This window comes from Patiria miniata, unplaced genomic scaffold (genome assembly GCF_015706575.1).
Source record: "Patiria miniata isolate m_02_andy unplaced genomic scaffold, ASM1570657v1 HiC_scaffold_23, whole genome shotgun sequence".
Lineage (NCBI taxonomy): Eukaryota > Metazoa > Echinodermata > Asteroidea > Valvatida > Asterinidae > Patiria > Patiria miniata.
In genome coordinates this window covers 2,733,257-2,758,357 of record NW_024037062.1, presented here as the reverse complement: position 1 = coordinate 2,758,357, position 25,101 = coordinate 2,733,257, and the positions used below count along the sequence as shown (strand labels likewise).

The window sequence follows — 25,101 nt, the reverse complement described above, 5'->3', positions numbered from 1 at the left end:
GTTTGACAAAATGTGAAACACGTTCACCCATTAATGAAAACGAATGCCCGATCAACCCCTTACTAATGGTTTAGACGAAATTGAATGAACAACGCGATACTTTTAATATGAATGCATCTTTGATAGGGACAAGTGAAGCTAAAAGGCTATAGAATGCTCGGATAGTGAAATTGAATGATTCTTTTTGACTGTCGAATGCCGATCTGCATGATCTTTCAATTTCAATCTAAATTGAATGAGCCAGGCGTTAAATTGAATGAAAACTTGGTGAAATTGGCCGGGAAAACATAAATTATAATTTCTTATCGTTCTAAAGAAAGAAGGGGGTGACGGTCGTTCACATCGCGTGGATCGGACACGGCGGACATTTCAGCCGTGTCCATTCGATGTACGGTACTCGTTGCGCGAATGTGGCAAATAATACACACAGCATAAATATTGTTTCTCGCGCGTCCGCAAAATACGAAGCACTGGTAAGACAAGTGCGGCAGAATTCAAGACCAGCTCGATTTTTGAAAGTCAACATTTTTACTTTTAAAGGATGGTTATGGTGTCGATATTTATATCCTTTTTTAAATGCTCTCTCCAATTTTGTTGCCCAACTTGGCGCATTCAAGAACGTAATATCCCTTTAAAAAATGCCGGTTTCAGAAAAAAAATCTGATACTGACGCGCATTTGGCTTGTTTCATGTCATTGCGCCGCCGACTTTTGCGCCAAAACCGCTAGCGAGTAAATAAAAATAAAAAAGATCATGGCCTGGTTCTGCGTTTTTGTAGAACGTACCGGTATTGCTGCCAAACAAACAAACAAACAAACAAAAAAACGACAAAGTATCTCGTTTTATTATCTTAATTAACTGCTTATTATCTCGGTTAAATGACTTATTATCTTGTTTAAACGATTAATTATTTCGTTTAACCGACTTGTTTATCTCGTTTAAACTACGGATTTTATCTGGTTTAAACGACTTTTTTCTCTGGTGAAATTTCAAAGTGAAATTCGCGCTACTAAGGTGTTACCCATCTGCCATCTCACATCTCGCATCTGGTGTGGATGACCTGACCTTTGTGTGGCGAGTTGTAATATGCAAATTTGGAACAATTATCATCTGGAATCATGCAAACGCAATTGACATTTAGGAAGGAGACGAGGCAGGCATGAGGTTACAATCAAGTATAAGCTTCATATGGCCTCTCTGGGCTCCCTTACATTTTGTACTAAATTAAGTCGGGCACTATATGCAGACGTTGCTGTAATTTTGTAATTGTGTGTCTGGCAGCCAGACTGAGGGAGTGATGGTCATGTATCTGGTACATGTAAACGTTTTTTAACCTTGCGCAGAGTGACCTGCTGCCCTTTGGGCCCCAGGTAACCGATTTTTGTGAAGAAAAAAAAAATTAGGTCCAATGACGGTCACCTTCCATCCTGGCCTCCTGCCAAGTCTCATTGAAACATCAACAAAGACCTGTAACTTGACACCGTCATCTCCCTTCATAATAGCCTTGGTCAATGCTCTCGTCGTTATTCGTCCCGTATGCGGTCAATCGTCGGCATATATCCTCACGCGCTATGCACATGCATGTAAAAATACAGCGCGAACAGCAACCTCATGCGGCCACTATTTTTTTATGCAAATCAGTTGGGGACGATCGAGAGCCTTGGTTCAATCGTCGGCAAAAGCTCATGTTTTTCTTTACTTTGCGCTAGATTTCCAGCGCACGACCTCGTATGCGAATACAGAGAATGTAGGCGGGGCTAATATGTGGAGTGTCCAATAACACCTTGGTAAATCCGGACGTCATCAAATTATTTGCAGCTATTCCGCCTTTTTGCGGACGTGACAGGAACCACAGTTTTTGTGCATTGGTGCCGTGTGCAGAGACACACAATGTGTACGTGTATGGATTATGTACGGTGCCACGTTTCACTATGCAAGTTTCCACGCAACGATCGACCAATAAGAAAACGACATTTAAGGTCAGCTAAGGCTATTAACATAATGAGCACCACCCCCAATACCTCACATGGACGATTGAACCAAGGCGCTAGATCGGGTCCAACTGATTTGCATAAAAATAGTGGCGGCGTGTGGTCGCTGTTCGCGCTGTATTTTTAATGCACTGCATGCATAGACATATTATGACTGCATGCATAGCGCTAGAGAAGATATCGTTTACCGCGCTACGGCCGGATGAATAACAACTAGCGCCTTGACCAAGGCTACCTTCATAACTGCATACCACAGCCGCCAGTCAATTATCTTTCCAGCGCACTGTCTGGCAACTGTCTGGACATTGTCTGGCACGTGGCTTTTTGTTGTATTGCTATGAATAGGGTCTTGCGTAGTGCGGGAAAGTACCTGCTGCCCAAAGGGCAGCAGTTGACGAATTGTTGCAAAGTTTTTTTGTAAACGATGCGCATGGTTAATTAGCGCAAGCAGACTTTTGACCAGCGTGGCAGCTCATGCACGATGTCGATATCGCTGTGGTATGTGGTCCGACGTTACCGTTTTCTCTGACTTTTGTCTTGACTATCCAAATTGTGTGCGTTAAATAGTATTTTTGACATGTCTGGGATGTTTTTCTTTATTTATCGACATAGTAGTACCGATCGATAATAGCGAGGCAGCGACATGCAAATGGGGGGACTCAAATGCGTCCCTGTAACAGCGGGCAAGATAGAGGGCTCCCTTTCTTAATGTTAATTGACGTTGCAAGTACCCTGGGTTGCGGAAAAGACCCATTACTATTTTTTCTTCTTTTTTTATTCAAATGGGATTCGGTACAAAACCTGTTCTCAAAACAATCGCACACTCTTCCTCAGGTGACTCTTCTTGCTCTGTGGAGGGACCTCTCGGGATGGAAGATGGTCGCATCCGGGATGAACGCATCACAGCTTCGTCTTTTAAGTTCAACCTCGCTAGCTACGTCCCACCCAGGGCCAGGCTTAATTTTCAAGGTAAGCATTTGTATTTGAGACTAACCACGTTATAATTCGAACAGCCATTTAAAAGAAAAGACAGTTGTTTCACCCTAAAAACGCCGGGCGGAATCCGCCCCCTCCCCCTCGACTTTTTCCGCGATAGCCTTGAAAAAAAAAATTGCGACCTGAGCTGTTCTGACTATTTAGCTACGAGCCTTGCGCATCTTTCGATACCGAAAACATTAAAAAAGAATTCCGACGCAAACTGAATTTCCCCATGAACGCAGTGTACACAAAGCATTCGTGCATGAATAATTAATTAGCCATAATTCCAAAATCGTCACTCGATGGCCAACATATTAGGCCCCCCCCCCCGGCTGAGAGATGGTCAAAATATAAACCTGCACCCGATTTCATCAAACTCTTCGTAACTTACGATGTATCACAGCGCTGCGACGCGTTGTATCTCTACGATGCGTTGCAGCTGTGACGCGTCCTGCGATCCATTTCACAAAACACGCCGCAAGTGCGACGCGTCGTAGGTGTATTTATAGCACAACTTGATGACTGTTTTATGTCTTTAGTCAGCGTACAGTAAATAGTCATCTGATATTCAACAATCAGTCGTCGGATCTCCGCCCAAAATTTGTTAAAGCGTCAAATAAAATGGCGGCCGTGTGATGCAATTTTAAAGGAAAACAAGCTCTCAGTGGACTGTATAGCTACTTTGAAATTGTAACTGCAATATTCCAGGTTATTTCATAATTATTCAATGAATTTTCTATTTACAACTTTACACACTCTGCCTCGGTATTATAATCTCGTTTATGTGATGATTAAGGCATAAAACTGGCTAAGAAAAGGACTCTTCTTATTTGGCAATGACCACTTGGATACAACGCATTCAACACATCGCAAGTTTTAATGGATGATACGACGCATCGCGAATTGCGACGTGTTAAGCCCGGTTCATACTTCAAGCGAAAGCGAAAGCGAAGCGAAATTCGTGACGTCAACAATACATTCGAAGCGCGTCCACCATTGTTGACGACATGAATTTCGCTTCGCACATGCTTTCGCGTGAAGTATGAACCGGGCTTTACACGTCGTAACTTGAGTTGCGACGCGTCGCATCGTTTAGTTAAATCGGGTTCTGGCCCTTTTAAATAAGGGGTATTATTCGGCCTGAAATTCATGAAATTATTATGTTGTTAGGGTTGTTTCTTTATACTCTTTCTAATGTCTTAAAAGGAAACTAACCTAATGTCTTACCGTTCTTGAGAAAAGACGGATGAATATATGTTTACATCGCACGCGGTGGACTTTTGTGGCATACATATACGTATTTCCCGCCGTTTCCATTCAATGTACATTACACGTCGTGTGTGCGTCACATAATACACACAACACCAACACAAATGTTGTTTCTTGCACGTCCGCATTATGCATAAGCGCCCGAGTATTTCCGAGTACAATATATGTTTAATTAACTGCTAATTGATTTTTAAAAACTGTTAAATGAGTTGATAATTAATATCCATTTCTTTCATTTAGAAAACTTGAAATTCAACGACGATTTTGTGCATCAAGTATACTCGGATCGTACGGGCGAACTTTGCAGCGTCATGTACTATTTTGAATTTGACGACCGTATGTTTATACGAAGCAATTGATTTATTTAAATATTTGATCAGAACATTAAAAGCTATCAATGATTAGGTGAAGTCGGAAACGAAGCCGAGCTTTAAAAAAGGGCCATCAATGTCGTCATTTTTTACTTTTAGTCACATAGGCTGCCTGACCTACAATTTTAGACGTGAGCGTGGGGAATAATTGTCAGGTCTGGGAATCAGACTAGCGCCCAACGGCCGTGCGCTGACCCACACACAGTCATCACGCCACACTGAAACACAGCAAAAGTACCGTGGAGATGAACCACTTTTACTTACGTCATGTTCATCAATTTGATTAAAAAAACGGTCATGTTGAACTCAGAGATTTTCTTTAAACGACTACGGAGTAAAGATTAGACCTTCGATGATCTTTTTTGGAAATAAAAACCAAAATGTCAAAAAAGCATTTCCACAAAAAAAAAATCGTTTTTAAGCAGGAATTATAGGGGCGTCATGAAGTTTGTACGATACACTGTAAGTGCATGGACCACGTGTCGGCGTACAGGACTCGCTGCATGACAGAACGAAGCAAATACAGACTCTTTTATATAATTTGCCTTTCAATCCTAGACTAATATGCACATTTGGTATGGAACAAGTGTTTGAATTAAGACTGTAGAAAAAAGAAAGCGTACAAATAACGACTTTAAAAGGGATATTTCTATTATCACCATTGTACACAACCCTTTTGTTACGAATGGAAGAGGCACACAGACCATCGTTCATGATCTTCTCGGGGCCCCCTCCGCCCCCCCCCCCCTTGGTGACGACTCAAATCCATGGCTCAAGCTAAAGAGGGCAAAACTCGAAAGATTGTCAAGCTTCAGTTTGATGTAATATTTGTGATGTAATACATCAACTGTGATGACCTCCAACCCCCTCCCTCCCTCATCTCCCTAAGGGCCCTGTCACACTTCTGCGTATCCTAATTCCTTATGAGTTGCGCATTGACATTTTTTTCATACGCAGACGTACGCACGATACGCACCTCATATGCATTTCTATCGTTTTGTGGAAGTCTTATGTACGCAGGCATACGCATGGTGCGGCCCAGTTCGCCGGATAGTTTTGGGCATGCACAAAACTACGCTGCGTACGCTGTTACGCAGGTCATAAGTTATAAATACGCAGCGCATCGGTCCCGCATCGGTCGTGCGCGGTACGATCACGCTATGTGTTCGTGGGGGATTTAGCGGTTCATACGCGGTAATACGCTGACCTTCCGGCACGCACCCCGTCAGCATATGAGCCGCCAATATTGGACGTATACATAGCGTACTTGCAGCGCAGAAACAACGCACGCTGAACGAACTCATAGCGAATGCCGACGTATTGCGTCGAAAGTGCGTCAGGAATGCGGTCGGCATAAGTCGTCAGAAAATCCTTCAGATTGCACCACAGAGCATCTAAAATCCAAAACTTTTTCGGGGCCCTCAGGCGGCCCCGGACCCCACGCCTTCAGGGCTTCGCGCTCCCTGCTCGCATATAAAAAGCAATCCACTTTAGGATTTAAGGAACCCCCAGGCTGGGATCAAGGGAATGGGCCTGAACAAGGTATGCCCACAGGTACTGTGGGCGTGTACACGCAGTTTTGCGATGAGCATGTCCAAAACGTTTTCAATATGATAGGGCCAGTTTTTACGATTTTCTTTAGTTTGAAGTTGAACTTAATTCCATTAATTCCATTCAAAGTAATCAACATAATAAACCATTATGATACATGATGTGGGGGAATTAGAAATGGATTTAATTAAGGGATCTTTTGGGGCGGAAATTATCAAATATTTTGTGTGACGGCTCGTCGGCAAATTTCGTGATTCGACACCCCCCCCTTTCAAAATGGCCAAAAAACGCCCATGGACGATACGCTAGTCAACTTAGTCGTCTAGCGTTGGGTCAAACAAAGATTATTGGCAAAGATTGTTAAACATACCTCGAAGTCCAAATTTGAGCCAGATCTCCTGCAATATGGCTAAATCGTTGAATGCAGTAAGAAATCTTAGGTTTTTTGTTGTTGTACAGGACGCGCTGCAGGGTGGGTTAACGATTACCGCACTGATAAAAGTCCATGGATACAGGTTGACTTCGTTGGCACAGTCACCATCACTGGTCTGATCACCCAGGGGCGTGGAGACATCGACCAGTGGGTGACGGAGTACCAAGTGACGTACAGTGATGACGGTCAGTCCTGGAATAACGTGATTGATGCAGACGGCACACCAATAAAGGTATATAGTCAGGTTGCAAACGGTTGGAATCGTGACCGACTGGTCCAAAGCACCAAATTTGGCAGATAGATTATTATAGCCCTAAAGAAGATATTTAGAAGACGTGACACCTGAAATTCTTTTGGGAAGAGTGCCTAATTTGCATGAAGCGTTCATCCCTGTTGTGTTATATTTATTCCCATATTTGGGTAGATCTTTATTTTTGTTATTTTTGAAAAGCATATTTTGGGGATTTTACTTACATATCCTTACTTAAATAATATTTTCTAAAGAATATCGGAGACTTGAAGATTATGAGGACATAATAAAGATCCAAAATGGCTACCATTATACCCTAAAGTTGCGCGCATTTCCTTTTCCCTCAGATATCATCAAGTAGTCTTGCCAAACCTCAGTATTGACAGTTATCCTAGCAAAAATAAATGAGAAATCATGTGAAACATTAATCATCTTGATATTTAGCCCACGAAAAACAAAAAAGGGGGAAAATGAGGTGTCCGTAAATTGGGCTAAAAATTACGCGAAGCCTATCGTGGGGGATTTGATCAAGCTCCCCGTTTTTGTTTTCTGGGTTAAATATCACAATGTTATCATTGTCCACATGATTTTCCATGAACTTTTAATCGAGTAACTGTGCCAGTAAGCAACTTGGTGAATTTGAAGCTCAACAATACTATTTGGCAAGACTACTTGATGATATCAGTTCTGGAGACAAGGTTAATGAGCGAGGGTATAATAGTAGCCATTTTTGATTGTTACTATGTCCTCATAATTATCCAGTCAGTCTTAAATGCTTTAGAAAATGTTATTGAAGTAAGGATGTGTAAGTTGAATCCCAAAATATACTTTTCAAAAAATAAAATAAAAAATGTACTCAAATATGGGAATAAATATATAACACGGTATTGATTAACGATTTATGCAAATTAGGCACCCTTCCCAAAAGAATTTCAGGTGTCACCCCTTCTAAATATCTTCTCTAAGGCTACAACACCATATCTACCAAGTTTGGTGCTTTGGACCAGTTGGGTCACGATCTTGTCAAAAATTGGTATGAGTCTTCTGACTAATAGAAATGTTTCAAGGTATCAAAATATCAAAAGTCGTTTTGCTGACTATTGTTACGACATAATTAGTAGCGTATCCAGCTTTTGATGTGAGGGGGGCAACCGCACATCCACAGCGAAATGTAGACATGATTTTTTTTCTTCCGACACTTGGCCTCCGAAAATCAAAAAGCGGGGGGAGGACCATCTTCCAAATGGGAGCCCTCTTCAAAACCATTATTATGCATACTGGAAAATAAATTATGTGCCGATTTTCACGGCACATTGCATTGCCTTTTTTTTAGCTGGTTTTCTTTTTTTGGGTTGATGTCAGAACTCTCTTAACATTTATAGAAATACTTACTGAGCAAAATATCTTTCAAAACTCATCCGGGTTGGTGCACGGTGCCCCTGCCCCTCCCCCTGCCCCCCCCCCCTCTGGATATGCCACGGGACATAATGAATCCATTCGAATGTCTACAACCTGAACACACCATTCTTCTTTTTTGAACAGTTCCCTGGTAACAAGGACAGGAACACCCTGGTAACTACTCGCCTGCCGTTTGCCTTGCGCACCAGAATCCTGCGCATTCACCCCACTGACTGGAAATCGTCCTGTAGCATGAGGTTTGAAGTGATTGGCTGCTATTAAGTCAGACTTATTACATTGCCGACGAGTGAGTCAAGTGATTTCAACGTTAAAAGTAGCTCTGTCGTAGAACCAAACGAAAATATTCATGCTTGTAAATACCGGCTATACTCAAGAATAATTCGGTAATTTGAATGAAATTTGATGAATATTATTAGTTCTTTTTATTTTTTTTCAAATTTGTGAATCTATATTACTGATGCATTTAAAATGCATACTGGTTAATCGTTAGTCAGGGTGTACGTATAGATAATTAGCTGATTGGTAAGACTTAGAGTGAAAACAAACCCTGGGAGTACACTTTATAAAGAAAGGCAAATCTCCAGAAAAATCTGGACCGTCCTAAAGCAAGCTTGCTTTTTTCCTGTGACTTAATATAACTTTAGAACATGACAACGAATACGAGAAATGTTATGTACGAATTTAAGAAAGAATTATCCTCGTAATAAAAAAAAGAAGAATTATTATGTGTTAGTTGCTAGTAGGTACGGTGTGTCTACAAAGAATTAGTATGGGAGAAATTATTATCCTGAAATTTTGTAATTCGGAAAAAAAGCATTTGAGAAACACTCGCTCTATTTATTTCATATTAAGCCCAAATCTGGGGGCGGATGCAGCCCCTGAGCTTCTGATAATGTTATGATACCAGTAAAATGGGGCCCAAAGAAAAGAAAAAGAATTCTAAAGTTCCTATATTCTCAAATAGTGTTATAGAGTGGCGGGGAAAGCATCGTAGATTTCACAATTTTCAGGGCGGCGGGGGGGGGGGGGGGGGGTGGGGGGGGCATGCCCCGGACCCCCAGCATTCACTATGCTATATCCGCCCAAGAAGCCGTTTGTATTAGCAAATGTATATGTCAAAAGACATTTATCAAGGGTACGCCACCTTGAAAATCAAAGCGAGGCATAACGCAAACAAACATGGCGGCGTAACTATTGTGTGCGGTGAACGATTGACTCTCGCAATATTACAGCAGATTGACACTCTTATAAATGGATGGATAGCTCAATTCCCCCCATCAGCATAGGTATGTCACGTCTTATTGTATTTTGAAGAAGGATCCGATAAATATAAAAACCAAAAAAAGTGGCCAGTCTGAAGTTTCCATGACTGAAGATAATATGCGAATACAGTATGAGTAAAAAAAAAGAAACCCAAATGTCGGGACCATTGTTTTAGTGAAGTTATTGCATGTAGCACTTTCAAAATCTAAGATATGAAAGCTGAATTCATGAGCTCTTTTTTTTAGTACAAGAATCATTCGAATTGCAAACAGGTGAGTATTCTTTTGTCAAAACGAAAAAAAAAACCATAGGGATGTATGTGAATTGTTTTCGGTTTGCTGAAAGAACGCACACCTTTTGTGTGATCCATGGACAGAACTTTAAAACAGTGGTTGTGTTAAAAATTCCGTAACTTAAAAAGCAAATAAGTGATTTGAATGATTCTTGTACTAAAAAAAGCTCATAAATTGAGATTTTATATCCTAGATTTTGAAAGTGCTACATGCAGAACTTCAATAGAACAATGGTCCCGACATTTTGGTTTCGTGTTTTTTTTTTACTCACCCTGTATAGCACCGCCGTAAGATCAGAGAAACGATAAAGACTTTTTTTTTCCACTTTTCTATCAGAGGCTTTTCTGAGCTGAACATGCATCTGCTTTATTTTTCGTGTTGTCAATAAGTAGAGAAAGTGAATATGCTTAATTGTGACTATAATGTAGCCGATAAATGTGCATGTACAATTATGCCAACCTGCGCTTTAAAGGTGGCACATATATGTTTATTCATTGAATGCGTTATCATATATTGTCTTTAAGCAAACCTGTATCCTCGATCCTGATTGGTCGATCCATGGCAACAACAGTGTGATATGAGGCTGTATTGCACGGTCCATATCGCACCCTGCGTATTGCGTTATTCCAAGATGCGAGCATATCTATCTATCTAGGCGCTTGCGTCAAGTTGATCTGACATCGCGCACTCTGTAAGTGTTCTCCACTGTTCTCTGTCTGATACCACGTGCCACGTGCATCGATCCTTGATGTTGACCCCCGTGGTTGTCAGGTCCTTGTTTACTCTCTTCAGCCACGTGGTTCGTTGTCCCCCTCTTGGTAGCTTGTTCTTGCGGATTGCCTCTAGAAGTGCTTGCTTGGCAGGAGCTTCCTCGGGTAGTCTCAGGAGATGGCCTGTCCACCTAAGACGTCTTCGGGTAATGGCAGTACTCCAAGGGATCTCGTTGGTTCTCCTGTACAGTTCTTTGTTGGTGATCTTCTTGGGCCATTTTATATTAATGATTGAACGCAAGAGTCTTCTGTGAAATGCATCAATGTTCTCTTCTAGTGACTTATAACAATGTCCATAGTTCGCTGTTGTATAGGAATACAGATGCTATGAAGGCGCGAATGTTTTGAGTTTCGTGTTGTTTGAGATTGCATCACTGTTGAAGACATTCCTGAATTTGTTGAAAGATACCATCGAAAGTATTTTCCTCCTGGTAATATCTTGCTCAGTGTCGAGAAAAGATCCCAAGTATTTGCATTTCTTCCAACTGGTGTTGCTTCCGTTTCTACTGATGAGGTGTTTCTCCGTCTTAGACGTGTTTACTGTGAGGTTTCGCTCTTTTAGTACCTCAGGTGCCTTCCTCTCCACAGTTGCTATCGGGTGGATATTGTTACTATGGATGCGAGCGACATTCTATCTGCATGCGCTAAACCGCTAAACGGTTCGTGTAGAGCAATGGTCCAACTGTACTGCGCGTCAAGTTTGCTTGAAGATAAATTCGTTATCACACTCGTGCTCGTGGAACTCGGAAAATGTAGTGCGTCTGTGTCCCATAATACCAATCGACCTTCGGCCTCGTGGTATGTGGGACACAGACGCACTACATTATTACGTGTTCCACTCGCGCTCGCAGGATAACTTATAATATATATTAGAAAAGTACTGAAGCTGTTACGTCAAGGTCTCTTCAAGATGCTTAAAATATTTGGCAAAACTCTTGTAATTATTAAAATTTGAAAACTACTAAACATACTGTACGTAGCACATGATATATCGCTTTGTATATATACGTGTCAAATGAGCTGCAGCTATATCCCTTTAGAATTCAAACGATTCAAGTGTAGATAAGAACAACATGGACAAGGCTAATTAAAAGTCGAAGTGTTTCTTATTTTTCCCCTCAATTTGTTTGCAAGACTGTCCACCTTTTCTCAGTTTTCAAAATGTATTTGCTTTTAGTTTTTTTAGTTTTTTTCTGGCAGTGACAACGTCTATAGACGTTACTGGTTGAGCCGTGCACGCACACGTTCCAAGGGCGAATCCGGGGGCCAGCAGGGCCAGGTGCCATGACCCCGCCCCCAACGAAACCAATTTTGTTTTTCTTTTCAAATGCTTGGCCGTTTTTAAAAAATTCGTTGTCGATGTCAAATATCATTCCTGTTCCAAACTCAGGCGATCTCTCAAATACGGACAATTACCACGAAATCAGTGTCACCTGCGACATTGCCAAACTGTACAATCGCATGATTCTTAACAGGTTAAAAAGTGCCAAAGAACCAAAAATCTGTGTGAATCAAAATGGTTTCAGGGAAAGGAGATCCAGCAATACTAGCTTTAAGGAGGATCGTTGAAGAAGCGAAGAAGAACAATCTCCCTGCCTTCTTGACCTTCATAGATTTCAAGAAGGCGTTTGAGTCAATTCATCGAGGCAAAATGATGGGAATCCTTAAGGCTTATGGAGTTCCTCCCAGACCTCAAAGGGCCATGAAATCAATGTATACTAACACCAGATCACGCCTGATGGTGAAACAACTGAATTCAATATGTCAGTAGGTCATCACTCTGGCTCTATTCCTGTTTATAATCGTGCTTGATATGCTCTTCGGAAGGCAACAAGTGGTAGAAATGCAGAGCTTGGGTTTACCATCATTCGTTCTAGAGTTGTACTTGAAATTGAATATAATGATCTTAAGGACATTTATCTTGTTATCATTCCCCATTTTTATCAAAAAGTGTACTTCCTCTTGTATAAACGCGAAATACAATTTTGCTTTTCAAGTTACTGCTTCGACTGTTTTGGCCAACATAACACAGAAAAAAAGTGACCAGAGTTTGAATTGATGGCATGGTATCTTTGTAATTCCTTTTTTTCCTACCCCAAATTATGAAATGTATCCCCGCTCCCATAAGAGAGAGTTTTCCAAATTCATATGTTCCTCTACTGCAAAAAGTCTCGATATATGACTCTTAATTAATTCCCATGTCCAGTGGTCATAAAGTTATCTCCTTTAAATCTCTTATGTACGCACCTGAGAATACAATGAAAAGACCATAAGGTAACAAGAAGGTTATTTAATCTGGATCCAATTATCTCACCCCAAAATCTCACCAGTATTGTAAATACATCATAAACTTCTGTGAAGTTTTAAAAAAATTGTTAAATTTTCCAATGAGCTTTAGAGGCAGGAGTTTCCCATGCTACATTGATGTCGGCAAAAGAAATCGGTTGGATGAAAACTGATTATTAACAGGAACTTAAGTTTTTTTTCAGATTTGTTTAGACTCTTAGTGGCTTAATCAGTAATAATATACAATGACATGTATTTCCATTTTGTAGTATCTCTTTTTCATGAAGCAAATTGTGAAAAGGGTATTTTCGGAAGACCAGCTAGAATATGGATTTTTATTTTATCAAAATTCAATACTCTTAAAGGGAGACTTTTGGCCGGTTGCGCTCTTTTGGGCTCTAAAAACGCAATTCTCACGAAATAATTGTAGAATATAAACGTGCACACAACTATAATGACGGTTTTATTTGTGTGTTGAAATTCAATGGCTTTTTGTTCACTGCTAGAAATACTTAAAGGAGAGGCAAAAATCGCTGATGCGCAAAAAAAGTAAACAAACGGGTGTTTTCAACATATTTCTCTGGAAATGTCAGACATTTTGCACAGGACTTACTGGGATCCAGAAAACACTACGTTTTGACATTCTGCGGATGAAAGTGCACCTGAAACTTTGATAATAATTACTTCGAGCGTCCCAAACTATTTTACTTGTTGCAGTATGGTGAACGCAATAAGAGGGCGCTATTTGAAGTGGGTAAATTTGAGTCAATACAAAAGAGTTTACCCACTCAAAATCACTTCGTAAACCCATGGAATGAATATTATTCAGTATGCACTGCCGACAATTTTGTTCTACAGCACTATATAAAATTCCAATAAATATTGCATGAAATTTTTCAAATATCCAATATACTTTACTTAATTATCTTATCAAATCTGGTATACACTATTTTCTTATTAGAAATGAGCATTATTATATATACATGTAGATTATTACTCTTTATTAATTGTCCTTTCCCACATCCATGGTAAAGCATTAATCTCAGTAACTGGTAGAAATGGATAAAAAAAAAATTATAACTGGAAATATTCCTTAGCAAATTGTTTTTCTTCTTTTTGCATTTTTTCCCCTTTCCTTTAACGTTTGAAGTGGTTAAAGGTAATCGACACCATTTGCAAACATTCAAACATAAAACTGTCAAAATATAATGAATTATCCTACTTAATTTTCAGAAAAAAGGATATAAAGCATCCTGAGAAGTAATTTCCGCCCAGTATTCTGTCTTTTTCCCAGGCAAAAAGAATAACCATCATTCCTCGCGATGGTTAGGACCAAACCTTTAAACGGTCAACAAAAACATGCTTTGCGTGAGACTGAAAAAAAATGAAAATGCATTGTTACAGTTTTCTCAAAAGTATGACTACTACTGTGCATAATTGCGACATTTTTTTGTTTGTTTGCCATTAATAACCTGCATCAGATTGATTGCATTATTTTTCTTGAAACGCCAAAAAAACACCACTGTTTGCAAATGGTGGCCACTAACTTAAAGCCCAATAAATTAAATAAATATGTAGTCAGAGACATGATAGAGAAAGTTTGGCATATCACGACACAAGCCTTTTTCTTCCACGTCTCTTTTCTGTGTTAAAATTACATTTATTCAATAAAAACACTTTAGATAGAGTGTAAGCGTGCACCTGCAGTGTTGTGTTGTTTCTAGATATTTACTACTGTCAGTGATCTGTTAAAGTGTCTGATGGCCTTACGTGTATCTTTTAAGGCTATATTTGTGCTGGTCCCAGAGGGCAAGCCTAGTGTGCTCCAAATCACGCACGCACTGACCGACCGACTGGACCGGACTGACTGTCTCTTGTGATTTAGACCCGACCCGACCCGATCAGACCTGACCTGACCTGACCTGACCTGATCTGACCTGACCTGACCAGACCTGACCTGACCTGACCTGATCTGATCGACCTGACCTGACTGACCTGACCTGACCTGACCTGACCTGACCTGACCTGACCTGACCTGACCTGACCTGACCTGACCTGACCTGACCTAACCTGACCTGACTTAACTGACCTGACTGACTGTCTCTTAAGATTTACACTTACATAAGCCGTATACCTTGGCCTCCGAAGAAATGACCGTGTTAACTCTTTAGATTCCTCAGACCAAGTTGGTCTGAGACCATCTTTACTAGAAGTGCCTAGTTTTGTTTTCTTTCGTGGTAGCTGTAAACCAACTTTGAGCTAATAGTTAACAAGTAAATCAGACACCCAGAAAAGCTGGCAGAACAATTAAAAGCAACTTTTGGTAAGATCCCGAAGAAGAAAAAAAAACGTTTTCCTGTTAAACTCTTACTGGTTTAAGATGAAATTATAAAACAATATTTTCCAAAAATAATTAGTTTCTCTCTCGATGTCACGGGCAAACACATCTGAACCGGCGGCCAAGTCTTAGAAATTAAAATTCCTTGCCTAAAAAAATCTAAAAACCTACTGGAAACACATAATTTCGTTCAAAAAAAGTATAGATGTAAATATTTTTGCACTTAGAAGTTAAAACTTTTGGCCAAAAAACCCCACTAAAACACTACTACGAGCACATAATAGAGTACCGAAGTGAATACGTCACGCGTCCAAAATGTGTGTGAAAGACATTATCGCGTGATTCAGACCACGTCACACTTCGGTACTCCATTCCTTTGTCCCCCGTCGAACGTACTTAAAATAAGCGTACAATCATTTCCTAATCTCATGCATATGCATACGCATAGGATTAATCGTATTCTGCATTGAGGGCTCTGCCAATGATAAGCTCCTTATCTCGCTTGTTCCCGCCTTATCTCAGACAGCTTGGCATCTCTTAACAATCTGCATGTAGGGTAGTCATTGGTGTAACCGTTTCCAGCTAAAACACAACAAAAAAGAGGGACAAGAAGGTCATTTTTCAGTCCCTGGAAAATGGACCCTTTTCAAATCCGACAAGTTTTGCACAACACCAAGCAAATTCTAGGTAGTATTCATCCAAATTCTTCCCACGCCCGAACTCTTCCCAGATTGGTGTTACTCAAGCAAGAATGGTTAACTTCGCGCAACGAGCCGCGATAAAATTCTCCACATTTTCCAAATAAGGTCATATTTTTTTTTCAATGGGCCTATTAGGCCAAGCTTCCATGTAATCATCACCCCTACTATACACCACAAGCCTGTAGACTCCCATTGGCCAGACCCTTAAGCTAGCCACTCCAGAGTAAGGAGTGTTGAAAGACAGAAGCCAAGATGGCGCCTAATGCCTTTGTGCAGTAATTGGAGATCTTAGTGGCCAACCCCTAAGTGCCGCCGATCTCTTTGGGCGTTTTCGAATCCCTGTTCTTGACAACACGCGTGTAACACGAGAACGTGTTCTCGAGCTGGTTGTTACGAACGCGCGGGTGCGTGTCGCATCGATATAAAGCAATGCAAAATGGCCGACAATCGTCTGAATTTGTACTTAGGCCTATTCCAAATGAACGAGGACGACTGTTGCAAAACCGGACATGCAGGGATGAAATTGCAGACCTGCACTATAATGGTTTTCTTATTCTAATCATTAGGGTATTAGAAAAAAAAAAACCAACAATTTACGAATCTGCACAGTCCGCCATTTTGTTCAAGCTGCCCCTCGCCGAACCCTCCATCAACCGGGGAGTGAAAAAATCGATCCGCAAACGCCCTCTCGGGTCTGTTCGTCACGTTCGAGACCGCTGTTCTCGTGTCGGGTTAACCCGAGTGTTGTCAAGAACAGGGATTCGAAAACGCCCTTTGTGTCAATCCCTCGTGCCGCCCAGAGCTCAGACAGGTTGTAAATAATCCCGGACGATGTGAATGACAGATATCTTGTGCATGTCTAGGCATGCGGGGGTTATTGACCTAGAAACACGTGTGGTGATAAAATTCTCAAAGTGGCCATTCCGCGTAAAGTTTTTGGGCTTGAAGCTCGAAGGTTAAAAACTTGACTAGAGTCACTGCCTTCGATGAACTTAATTTGATTCGATCGAGTCACTGCCTTATAACTAAACTCAACCAGTCACTTCTTTAGAATGAGTCAATGTGACTTATGCCACTGCCTTAGAATGACTTAGCTTGAGTCAATGCCCAAGAACTATTTAAATTTAATCACTTACTTAGAACGACTCAACTTGAGTCACTACCTAACAACACTAAACTTGACTCGAATTACTCCTCAGAACTACTCAAATTCAGTAGCTGCCATTATTTCTGAACGACTCGACCCGAATTTGAGTCACTCAAGTGCCTGTTTTTGAACGACTCCACCCGACTTAAGTCACTGTGTTCTTACAAAGCCTCAACTTGAGTCACTGCAAATAGTATGACTTGACTGGACTCGCGTCACAGTATTCACGGACTCATTACAACTTTAAGAATACTGGGGTCTACTGGAGGAACACACATTTTATACCCAAGGAGTCAATGATGCCAAATCGATACTTAATTAACATCTCTTCTTACCCAGGCATTGAATGGCATTTAATGCCTCCTGCAGTCGCCAGAATTATCGCTCAGTGTACCATTCATTAATATGGTAAACATTTTGTTCAAGCTTTAGAGGGCGCTACTCCTTTCCACCATGACACTTGTCATCGTTTTACAACGTGAACATTTCCATCAAATTTTGTCATTATTTTTCTTTAACACTAGGACAGCTGAGCTAAGATAGTGATTAACTTGTTTTACTTTTGTCAAAGGACATTGAGGTGATTTATGATATATATAGAGCGTAAAAATGAGGATTTTTGTTATGAAGATAGCAGAATCTGTATTGTTTAGGTCCTGCCGCCTCCGAGAGATTTTAGACACCGTTGGTGACGCTGTTCATTGTAGCCATTTTCATGTCAGTTAGGTTTTTTTCTTTGCACAAACCTTGGTTTAACTCATACTTTTGGATAAAACCACCTTATTAGGGATAATTACCAGGTTAGGCGGTTACATCAACCGGTGCAAACGGTTATGCTCTTCAACAAAGCTACTCAATGACCGATTCGGGAATGAGTACGACATCACTGGTGGCATGGGTCAATAAACTCATCAACCGGCCTGACATCCGAGACAAGTCATTGCTGGATTACTCCGATGACCTGAGGGATTGTCGAGCGACACTGGACACTATGGGCAAGCTAATCACAGATTGTGGAGAAATCGCCCTGGGATCTTCGCAAGAGGGTCTATCACATTACAATTGTTGATGGAAGAGCTTCAACCGTTGATGATGTTGTGAAGTTTGTGACAACTTTTGCAAAAAAAGATAATGACCCTGTGTTGCACGGCTGTGCATGCGCGAATTAAGTGCGCACTCAGTCGTCTCAATCGTGTCAGTTGGAAATTCATGAATATTTACATCTGATTATCTTTGGGATGTGAATGGTGGATGAATGAGTTAGGGTTCAAAGTGATTTCTTATGAAAATTATGTTATTTTCCCCTCATTTCCATATGTAAACATCGGGGCCCAATTAAATTTTAACTTACAGATATCCCAAGATCTTACGTGCACCAGTACAACACCAGACTCAGCACACAAATAAAATTGTCGAAAATGTACACTACTGCGCAATTTTTCGAGTGCGTGTTGAAGCGAAATTTCCCTCTCGGAGAAGCTAGCACGCTGGAGAAGTGAGACCGTGACACCTGTCCGCCGGTTTTCACTGAGGACGCATGCGTGTAATACGCTGTGCACAATAATGTATACGGAAAGCCCAGTGTGATCAACCGAGCGTATCCATGAACAACGAGCACGTACACTGCAAGGGCGGATCCAGAACACAATTGGGGGGGGGGGGCAAAAAAAATTTGGTTCGGCCCCCAAAGAGTGGTTCAAAACAAATACGGCGTGGGCCGCGTATAAGGGCCCCTAAATTTTTTGGGGGGGGGGGGGGGGGGGGAATCCAGATGCTCTGTAGTGCGATCTGAGGCAATTTCTTACCACTTTAACACGCTAATGGTTGTGTACGCAGTGCCTGCCTTTATTGCGAAGTCACTTAAAAAATAAATGGGTTCGTTGGGGGGGGGGGAGGAGATCCGCCCTTGTGAGCCCGTGTGCCGTGCTCGAAAAACCCCCAACTATTCAACTAAGATTAATAAGTGGTTTTGCTGAATAATTTCGCTTTTCAGGACTAATAAGTGTCCACCGAACTTTCTGTTTCTATAAAATACAATCTTGTAGCACCCGCATGTGCATGATGAATGAAACGCGGCTCTAGCCGTCTCCCTTTACATAGCCTTTCTTCAAGCCGCGGCTATAGTCGTCAACAGCCAGCGAGGTGGGGTTGACCCCAGAGGAAAAAGTTGCTTAAATCAGCAACGTCTCTATCCGACTCAAGAGGCGACGCACGGCGCGAAGCACGACAGTGCGCTGCAACTGGCAACGAGAGGGGAATTTTTGACGACACACCGTGTCTTCAACATACATGCGACGTGAGTACACGACGCGTTGGCAAGACGTCTCCGTTGCGTCGTGCCGTCGTGTCGCAACGCCGCTCACGTACATTGCGCCGTGCCGTCTCGCAGATTTTATGCCCGAACGTTGCCCCTTTTGTTGCGCATCTTGCTTATCGTTATTCTTGGCGTCGTAAGTTGTGTCGTGCGTCGTGTCGTACTTTGTGTCGTGCATCACGTTGTCCCTCGCGACTTGTATCGCGTTGTAACATCGCACTGTGCCCTCATCAAGGTGGTTCCCATCCAAATAAGAACGCTCATGACGGCGCCTCTTCCATGTTGCTACTTCGCATGAAATGTCTTGAAGCAATCCCAAGAAACGCATGGTGATGTGGCTCGACACTACTTGGGTAAACGTCGACTATCCCCGTCAACCAGGCCCCATACCTTTTTCAGAGGGGAATCATGCTAACGAGCAAAAATATGGGGCAAAAAACCGAAGATTTTTGTGCAAGCCTTTGCTTGACGCGTCTGGTACACTTTTTAAAGAATAAAGTCTAAGAAATCCCAGGACTTTAATGTTCAGTTTTTGCGCCTACATGGCAATCACCCCCCCCCCACGGCCCCCTCGCCTTCCCCTTGGAGATGCATCTGTTGACACCACTTTTTCTCCAAATCCTGACTGGAAATCACCGCCATTGGTGCGTATCAGAAACGGATTACACCGAGGGTTATGCGCACTCTGTGCTTTGCGCTTCAGCGAGCTATACAAGTGAAATACAATGAATAACTGAACTTAATAACTAACTCGCTGTACAAAGTGAAGCCTGATGGGCGGATCCACGTTTGTGCACAAACAAATGGAAAACTCGAAATGTAGTACAGCTTTAGTACGGCTTGAAAAACGATCCCTTTACAACATGTCTAAATAGCGCCACTTCCGGGCCCAAATGCATCCACAATGCTCAGAATTGGAAGCCCAGAGTCCAGGCCAGATGTGCATCGCCATATCTCTTCAATTCCCCAATTCCATTGCTCTCAGAACTCTCTAGATCTAATATAAAAGATTTTGAGGGTACAACTTTTATTCATGAGCTCGGCTTGGCCTATTTACTGGAGTGCAAGCATAGGCTGTATTGAATTGCAAACTGAAGCCTGCTGTGCAACCTCGTTTCCATGGGAACGTTCTGCTGCACCATGTTGTTAACCATCATGCCTTGCGCGATCTAAACCACTGGTATTGTCTCATTTGAATGTGTCCAAAAATGGCACATTTAAACTAGGACTGCAGTCGATGTATCTAACGCGCGACGCCATGTTTAAAATGTTCAAAGTTGTTTTTTTGAAGAATCAATCCTTTCCAACACAAGGTTTCGACGTTGCGTTATTGAGCAAGGATTTGTATTAAATGTACGTACCTCTTTCGTCCCTTTACAACCGAAGATACAGCTTCTTTTGGGCGAAAAACGAGGCTACCAAAATCCATATCGTACAGGCATCGCGCAAGAAAAAAAATGTTCGCACGCATGTTTGCACGTGACTTGACGTGCATAGCGCGCAAGCGCCCTATCCGGTTCGCTACATGGATATTCTATACCTTAGAGAGCGAAACGCTTGTTCATCTATTTTGTAGGTGAGATCTATTTTGAGATTTTATCTGTGTTTGGACCCAGGTTATAATGAGTGGTTTGAGAGGACTCTTAATTTAAACATACACTTAGACGATGAGGCTATACTTTTCGGCATAAGTAAAAAAAAATCGTGGATTGCTCTCAACCTGATCCTTATTTTGTGTCGTTTTCACATTTATAAGATGAAGATGAACGATAGCAGATCATCTCTTGCACTATTGAATCTTGATTTAAATCGTTATTTTAGTTTGGAAAAGTACATATCGATTACAAATGGATCTACTGCAAAATGTCATACAAAATGAGACTCCTTTGAAGTTCTGTGTCAAAACTAACTCTGTATTCCAAATGTACTATAGGTCAAGATATTTTGCGGCATTGCCTTGGTTTCTTAAGTAGTTTTTGTATAGTTCAGATGTTGCTTTGAGGTTGTGAATAAAATATTTCTTCCAGGGGAAGAAATAAATAAATAAAAAAACGAGCGTCACATGATATTGGGTTTCGCTCTGTCATGATCATCGATGAACCAACTCCAAACAGCAACCATTGTTACGGTTACCGTGGAAACTATGTGACGACAGCAAGCGATATTCCAAACATTAGGCTCATCGTGCCAGGGAGTGGTGCTCTGCCCGTTTTGATCGCAGATATCAAAGTGAAGACCTGCTGGCTGGTTATGAGAAACCCACGTAAAATGTGGGTCTTCAGTTGGACTCTGGGGCTTTTTAGTTCCCTCTTTATTCTACCTGTACGAGGGAACACGTGTAGTGCCATGGTCCAGGCTGCACCCGGTGATGATCTGACCGCACTTCGTAACAAGGCTTTCGCGTCTTTCAGAGCCCAGTGCCGTGGTAAACAAGGTAAGTAATTCTACTCCAAAAAATCTGTTTAAAGTGCAACTATAGCATGATGTCTTACAGGGAAATCTCAGAAATGTGGTGGTTGTGCCAAATTACTAGCTTGAGTTTTTTTTTATTGCAATCATTTGATTGCAAAACCAGATTTCTAAAATGATCTGCTTTGCTGCCGTTTTGCGATCCGTATGCACGTAACTATAGTTTTAGTCTTTACATCAAATTTAAAGTCGAGCTTCATCTTATCGAATAGACATTTAAAGGACCGTGCAATGGAGTTTTTCCCATGATTCGAACTTCTTAAAATGTAATTACTTTTCGTATTCAGGCTTTTCCGCCAACTTTGCAGATTGGCTTTTCCGCCATCAACTGAAAAGCCATTGTTTTTCTTCCCATTTTATTTTGGGAAAAAGTAGCCATCTCGAAAAGGGATCCCTCCACAAATGGCTAAAAAAGTCCGGGCCAGAGGTGTATCTCTTCAATCTCCCTTTTCCATGGCTCTCAGAACTCTCTAATATAGACGAATTTGAGTGTATAACTTGTATTCATGAGCTCGGCGGACGGATATTTGAACTATTTACTGGTGTGCACCCATAGGCCTACTTAAAGAAAACCGGATCCGGCATAATATCCACTAGACATTTTTCTACGCATTTTCAGCTGATGCATTGCGTAGCGACATGAACGCGGTTCTGCTTTTTCACAGTACATTGCGCCGATAACCATCTTTTCACGTTACGTTGCAGTGATTTTTATCACAGTTTTTTTTTAAGCAAACATGTCATATTATTACATGTATTTTAAACGACATTGTAACTAGTGTGGTACGGGGACTGTAACTTCACAATTGCCATTTTTTAAAAGCTTTTTTAATATACCCACCTTTTCAGATGAGTATACAAGACCATGCTTATTAAATTATTGATTTTCATAATATGTCTGGGTCGAGTGTGCTTTATGCACTATCATACTATGTCTGGGTCTTTTGTGGACTTCGTGCAATATCTTATTCCTGGTGGTTGTGTCATCTTTTCAGGTCAATTTTATCGATCAATCTTACCTAATTTCAGTGTGGCATTTTTTTCATTATGTTTTGTCATTTTGGCTGGACCATTACTTTTGCCATTGTCTTTTTTATATAAAAAATGCTCTTTTAAAACGTACTTCATTAGTGTGTCAAATTAGATTGGTTTTAAGATACAAAATCATTAATCCAGGTCACTTTCTTTTTGACTTACCCAGTATAATTCAAGTTCACACAGCTATATTTTGTCCTTCATGAAAATGTATAGACAGATACGCACCTTTCGCACTTTTCAATTTTCAGACTTTTTTAATCTCATTCCTGCAGCCGATTTCATGTCACCTTATGCGATGACAAAGAACACTCGGGCCACCATTTATAGTGTACGTTGCGCAACATTTCAGTCACGACAATTTTAAGAAAGTTTCTCAGTGCGTAAGTCTGTGGATTGCTCAACAAATTATGGCATGACGCAGTTATTTGAGGTGGCTTTTACATTGTACTTGTGACAGAATTGTAAGGTCAGGGGCGGATCCGACGGGGGGGGGGGGAGTTGAGGGCGCATGCCCCCCCCCCTTTCCTTCAGATAAAACATTAAGATGTTCTCCCCACGTACAAACGTGGTTCATGGTTCAAGGTTTATTTATTTCCACAGCGTCAAATCTATAAATGACATAAAATAATTGCATAGCAGAAAAGAATTACAAATAATACAACAAACTGATATTTTAGAGACACTGCAGAGGGGCCCATTAGGAAGCAGAGCTTTTAAGCATGGGTCCCAGACAGGCATGCTCATTGAGCCCAAACCAAGGGAAAGGAAGTAACTTACAATAAACACTATTAAATGGTCAGTCAAACGAGGTAGGGCTCAATGAGCATGCTGTATTTAAAGTAATTACATAGAAAAGCAACATACCTAAACACAATACACATTCAGACGTAAACAACGGACAAACAAACAATACAATACAGATCATTTTAACTAGTCAGGTCAGCAATGAGCAATACAATAATTGATATTCTACAATCTACATGTAACAACATATATCTACTGGCATAAATTAATAACAAGTTTGAATTAAGACTGATTTTAATAGGCGTTTAAAAGTGGAAAGACGTTTAAAAGGTGGCACGGGTGGCTTGTGCGTAAAGCGCTCGCCTCTCACCAAGGTGACCACGGTTCGCGGATCGCATGTGAGTAGAGTTGTGCGTTGGTTCTCTCCTGTGCCACGAGGGTTTTTCTCCGGGCCCTCCGGTTTTCCTCCCTCCGGAAAAATCAAACACTTTCGATCTCAGGCTGTGCTCCGTGGTCATATATGGGTCGATGTGGCCAGCAGCCAGAGGCGCCTTTACGTGCCAGCGGCCCGACAACGTTGTAGCCGCGTCCTTCGCAATTCAGCATCCCAGCTGCGAGTAAGGATGATTAGCCTCCCAAATTAGTATTATTATTATTATTATTAGATTGGTAGAAGCTTGGAGTTGTGTAGAGAACGAATTCCACAGCTTGGGTCCCTTGTAATCAACTGTATTTTGAGCAAGAGAGGTACGACTAAATGGAATATAAAAATTAGAAGCTTGGCGAGTCCAATGAGAATGAATTTCACTTTTTCACACAATACACATTCAGACGTAAACAACGGACAAACAAACAATACAATACAGATCATTTTAACTAGTCAGGTCAGCAATGAGCAATACAATAATGGATATTCTACAATCTACATGTAACAACATATATCTACTGGCATGAATTAATAACAAGTTTGAATTAAGACTGATTTTAATAGGCGTTTAAAAGTGGAAAGACGTTTAAAAGTTGGCACGGGTGGCTTGTGCGTAAAGCGCTCGCCTCTCACCAAGGTGACCACGGTTCGAATCCTGGCCGCGGATCGCATGTGAGTAGAGTTGTGCGTTGGTTCTCTCCTGTGCCACGAGGGTTTTTCTCCGGGCCCTCCGGTTTTCCTCCCTCCGGAAAAATCAAACACTTTCGATCTCAGGCTGTGCTCCGTGGTCTTATATGGGTCGATGTGGCCGGCAGCCATAGGCGCCTTTACGTGCCAGCGGCCCGACCACGTTGTAGCCACGTCCTTCGCAATTCAGCATCCCAGCTGCGAGTAAGGATGATTAGCCTCCCAAATTATTATTATTATTATTATTAGATTGGTAGAAGCTTGGAGTTGTGTAGAGAACGAATTCCACAGCTTGGGTCCCTTGTAATTAACATTATTTTGAGCAAGAGATGTACGACTAAATGGAATATAAAAATTAGAAG

General features: G+C 41.4%; 1 protein-coding gene across 1 annotated transcript; it reads left to right on the top strand.

Annotated features, from left to right (window-relative positions):
- Positions 1 to 2,831: 2,831 nt before the first annotated feature.
- On the top strand, positions 2,832 to 8,856 carry LOC119731476 (retinoschisin-like). Its single transcript, XM_038204658.1, has 3 exons — positions 2,832 to 2,960; positions 6,620 to 6,825; positions 8,386 to 8,856. The coding sequence occupies exons 1-3, from the start codon at positions 2,861 to 2,863 to the stop codon at positions 8,521 to 8,523; spliced, it is 444 nt and encodes a 147-aa protein (XP_038060586.1). The 5' UTR covers positions 2,832 to 2,860; the 3' UTR covers positions 8,524 to 8,856.
- Positions 8,857 to 25,101: the final 16,245 nt, after the last annotated feature.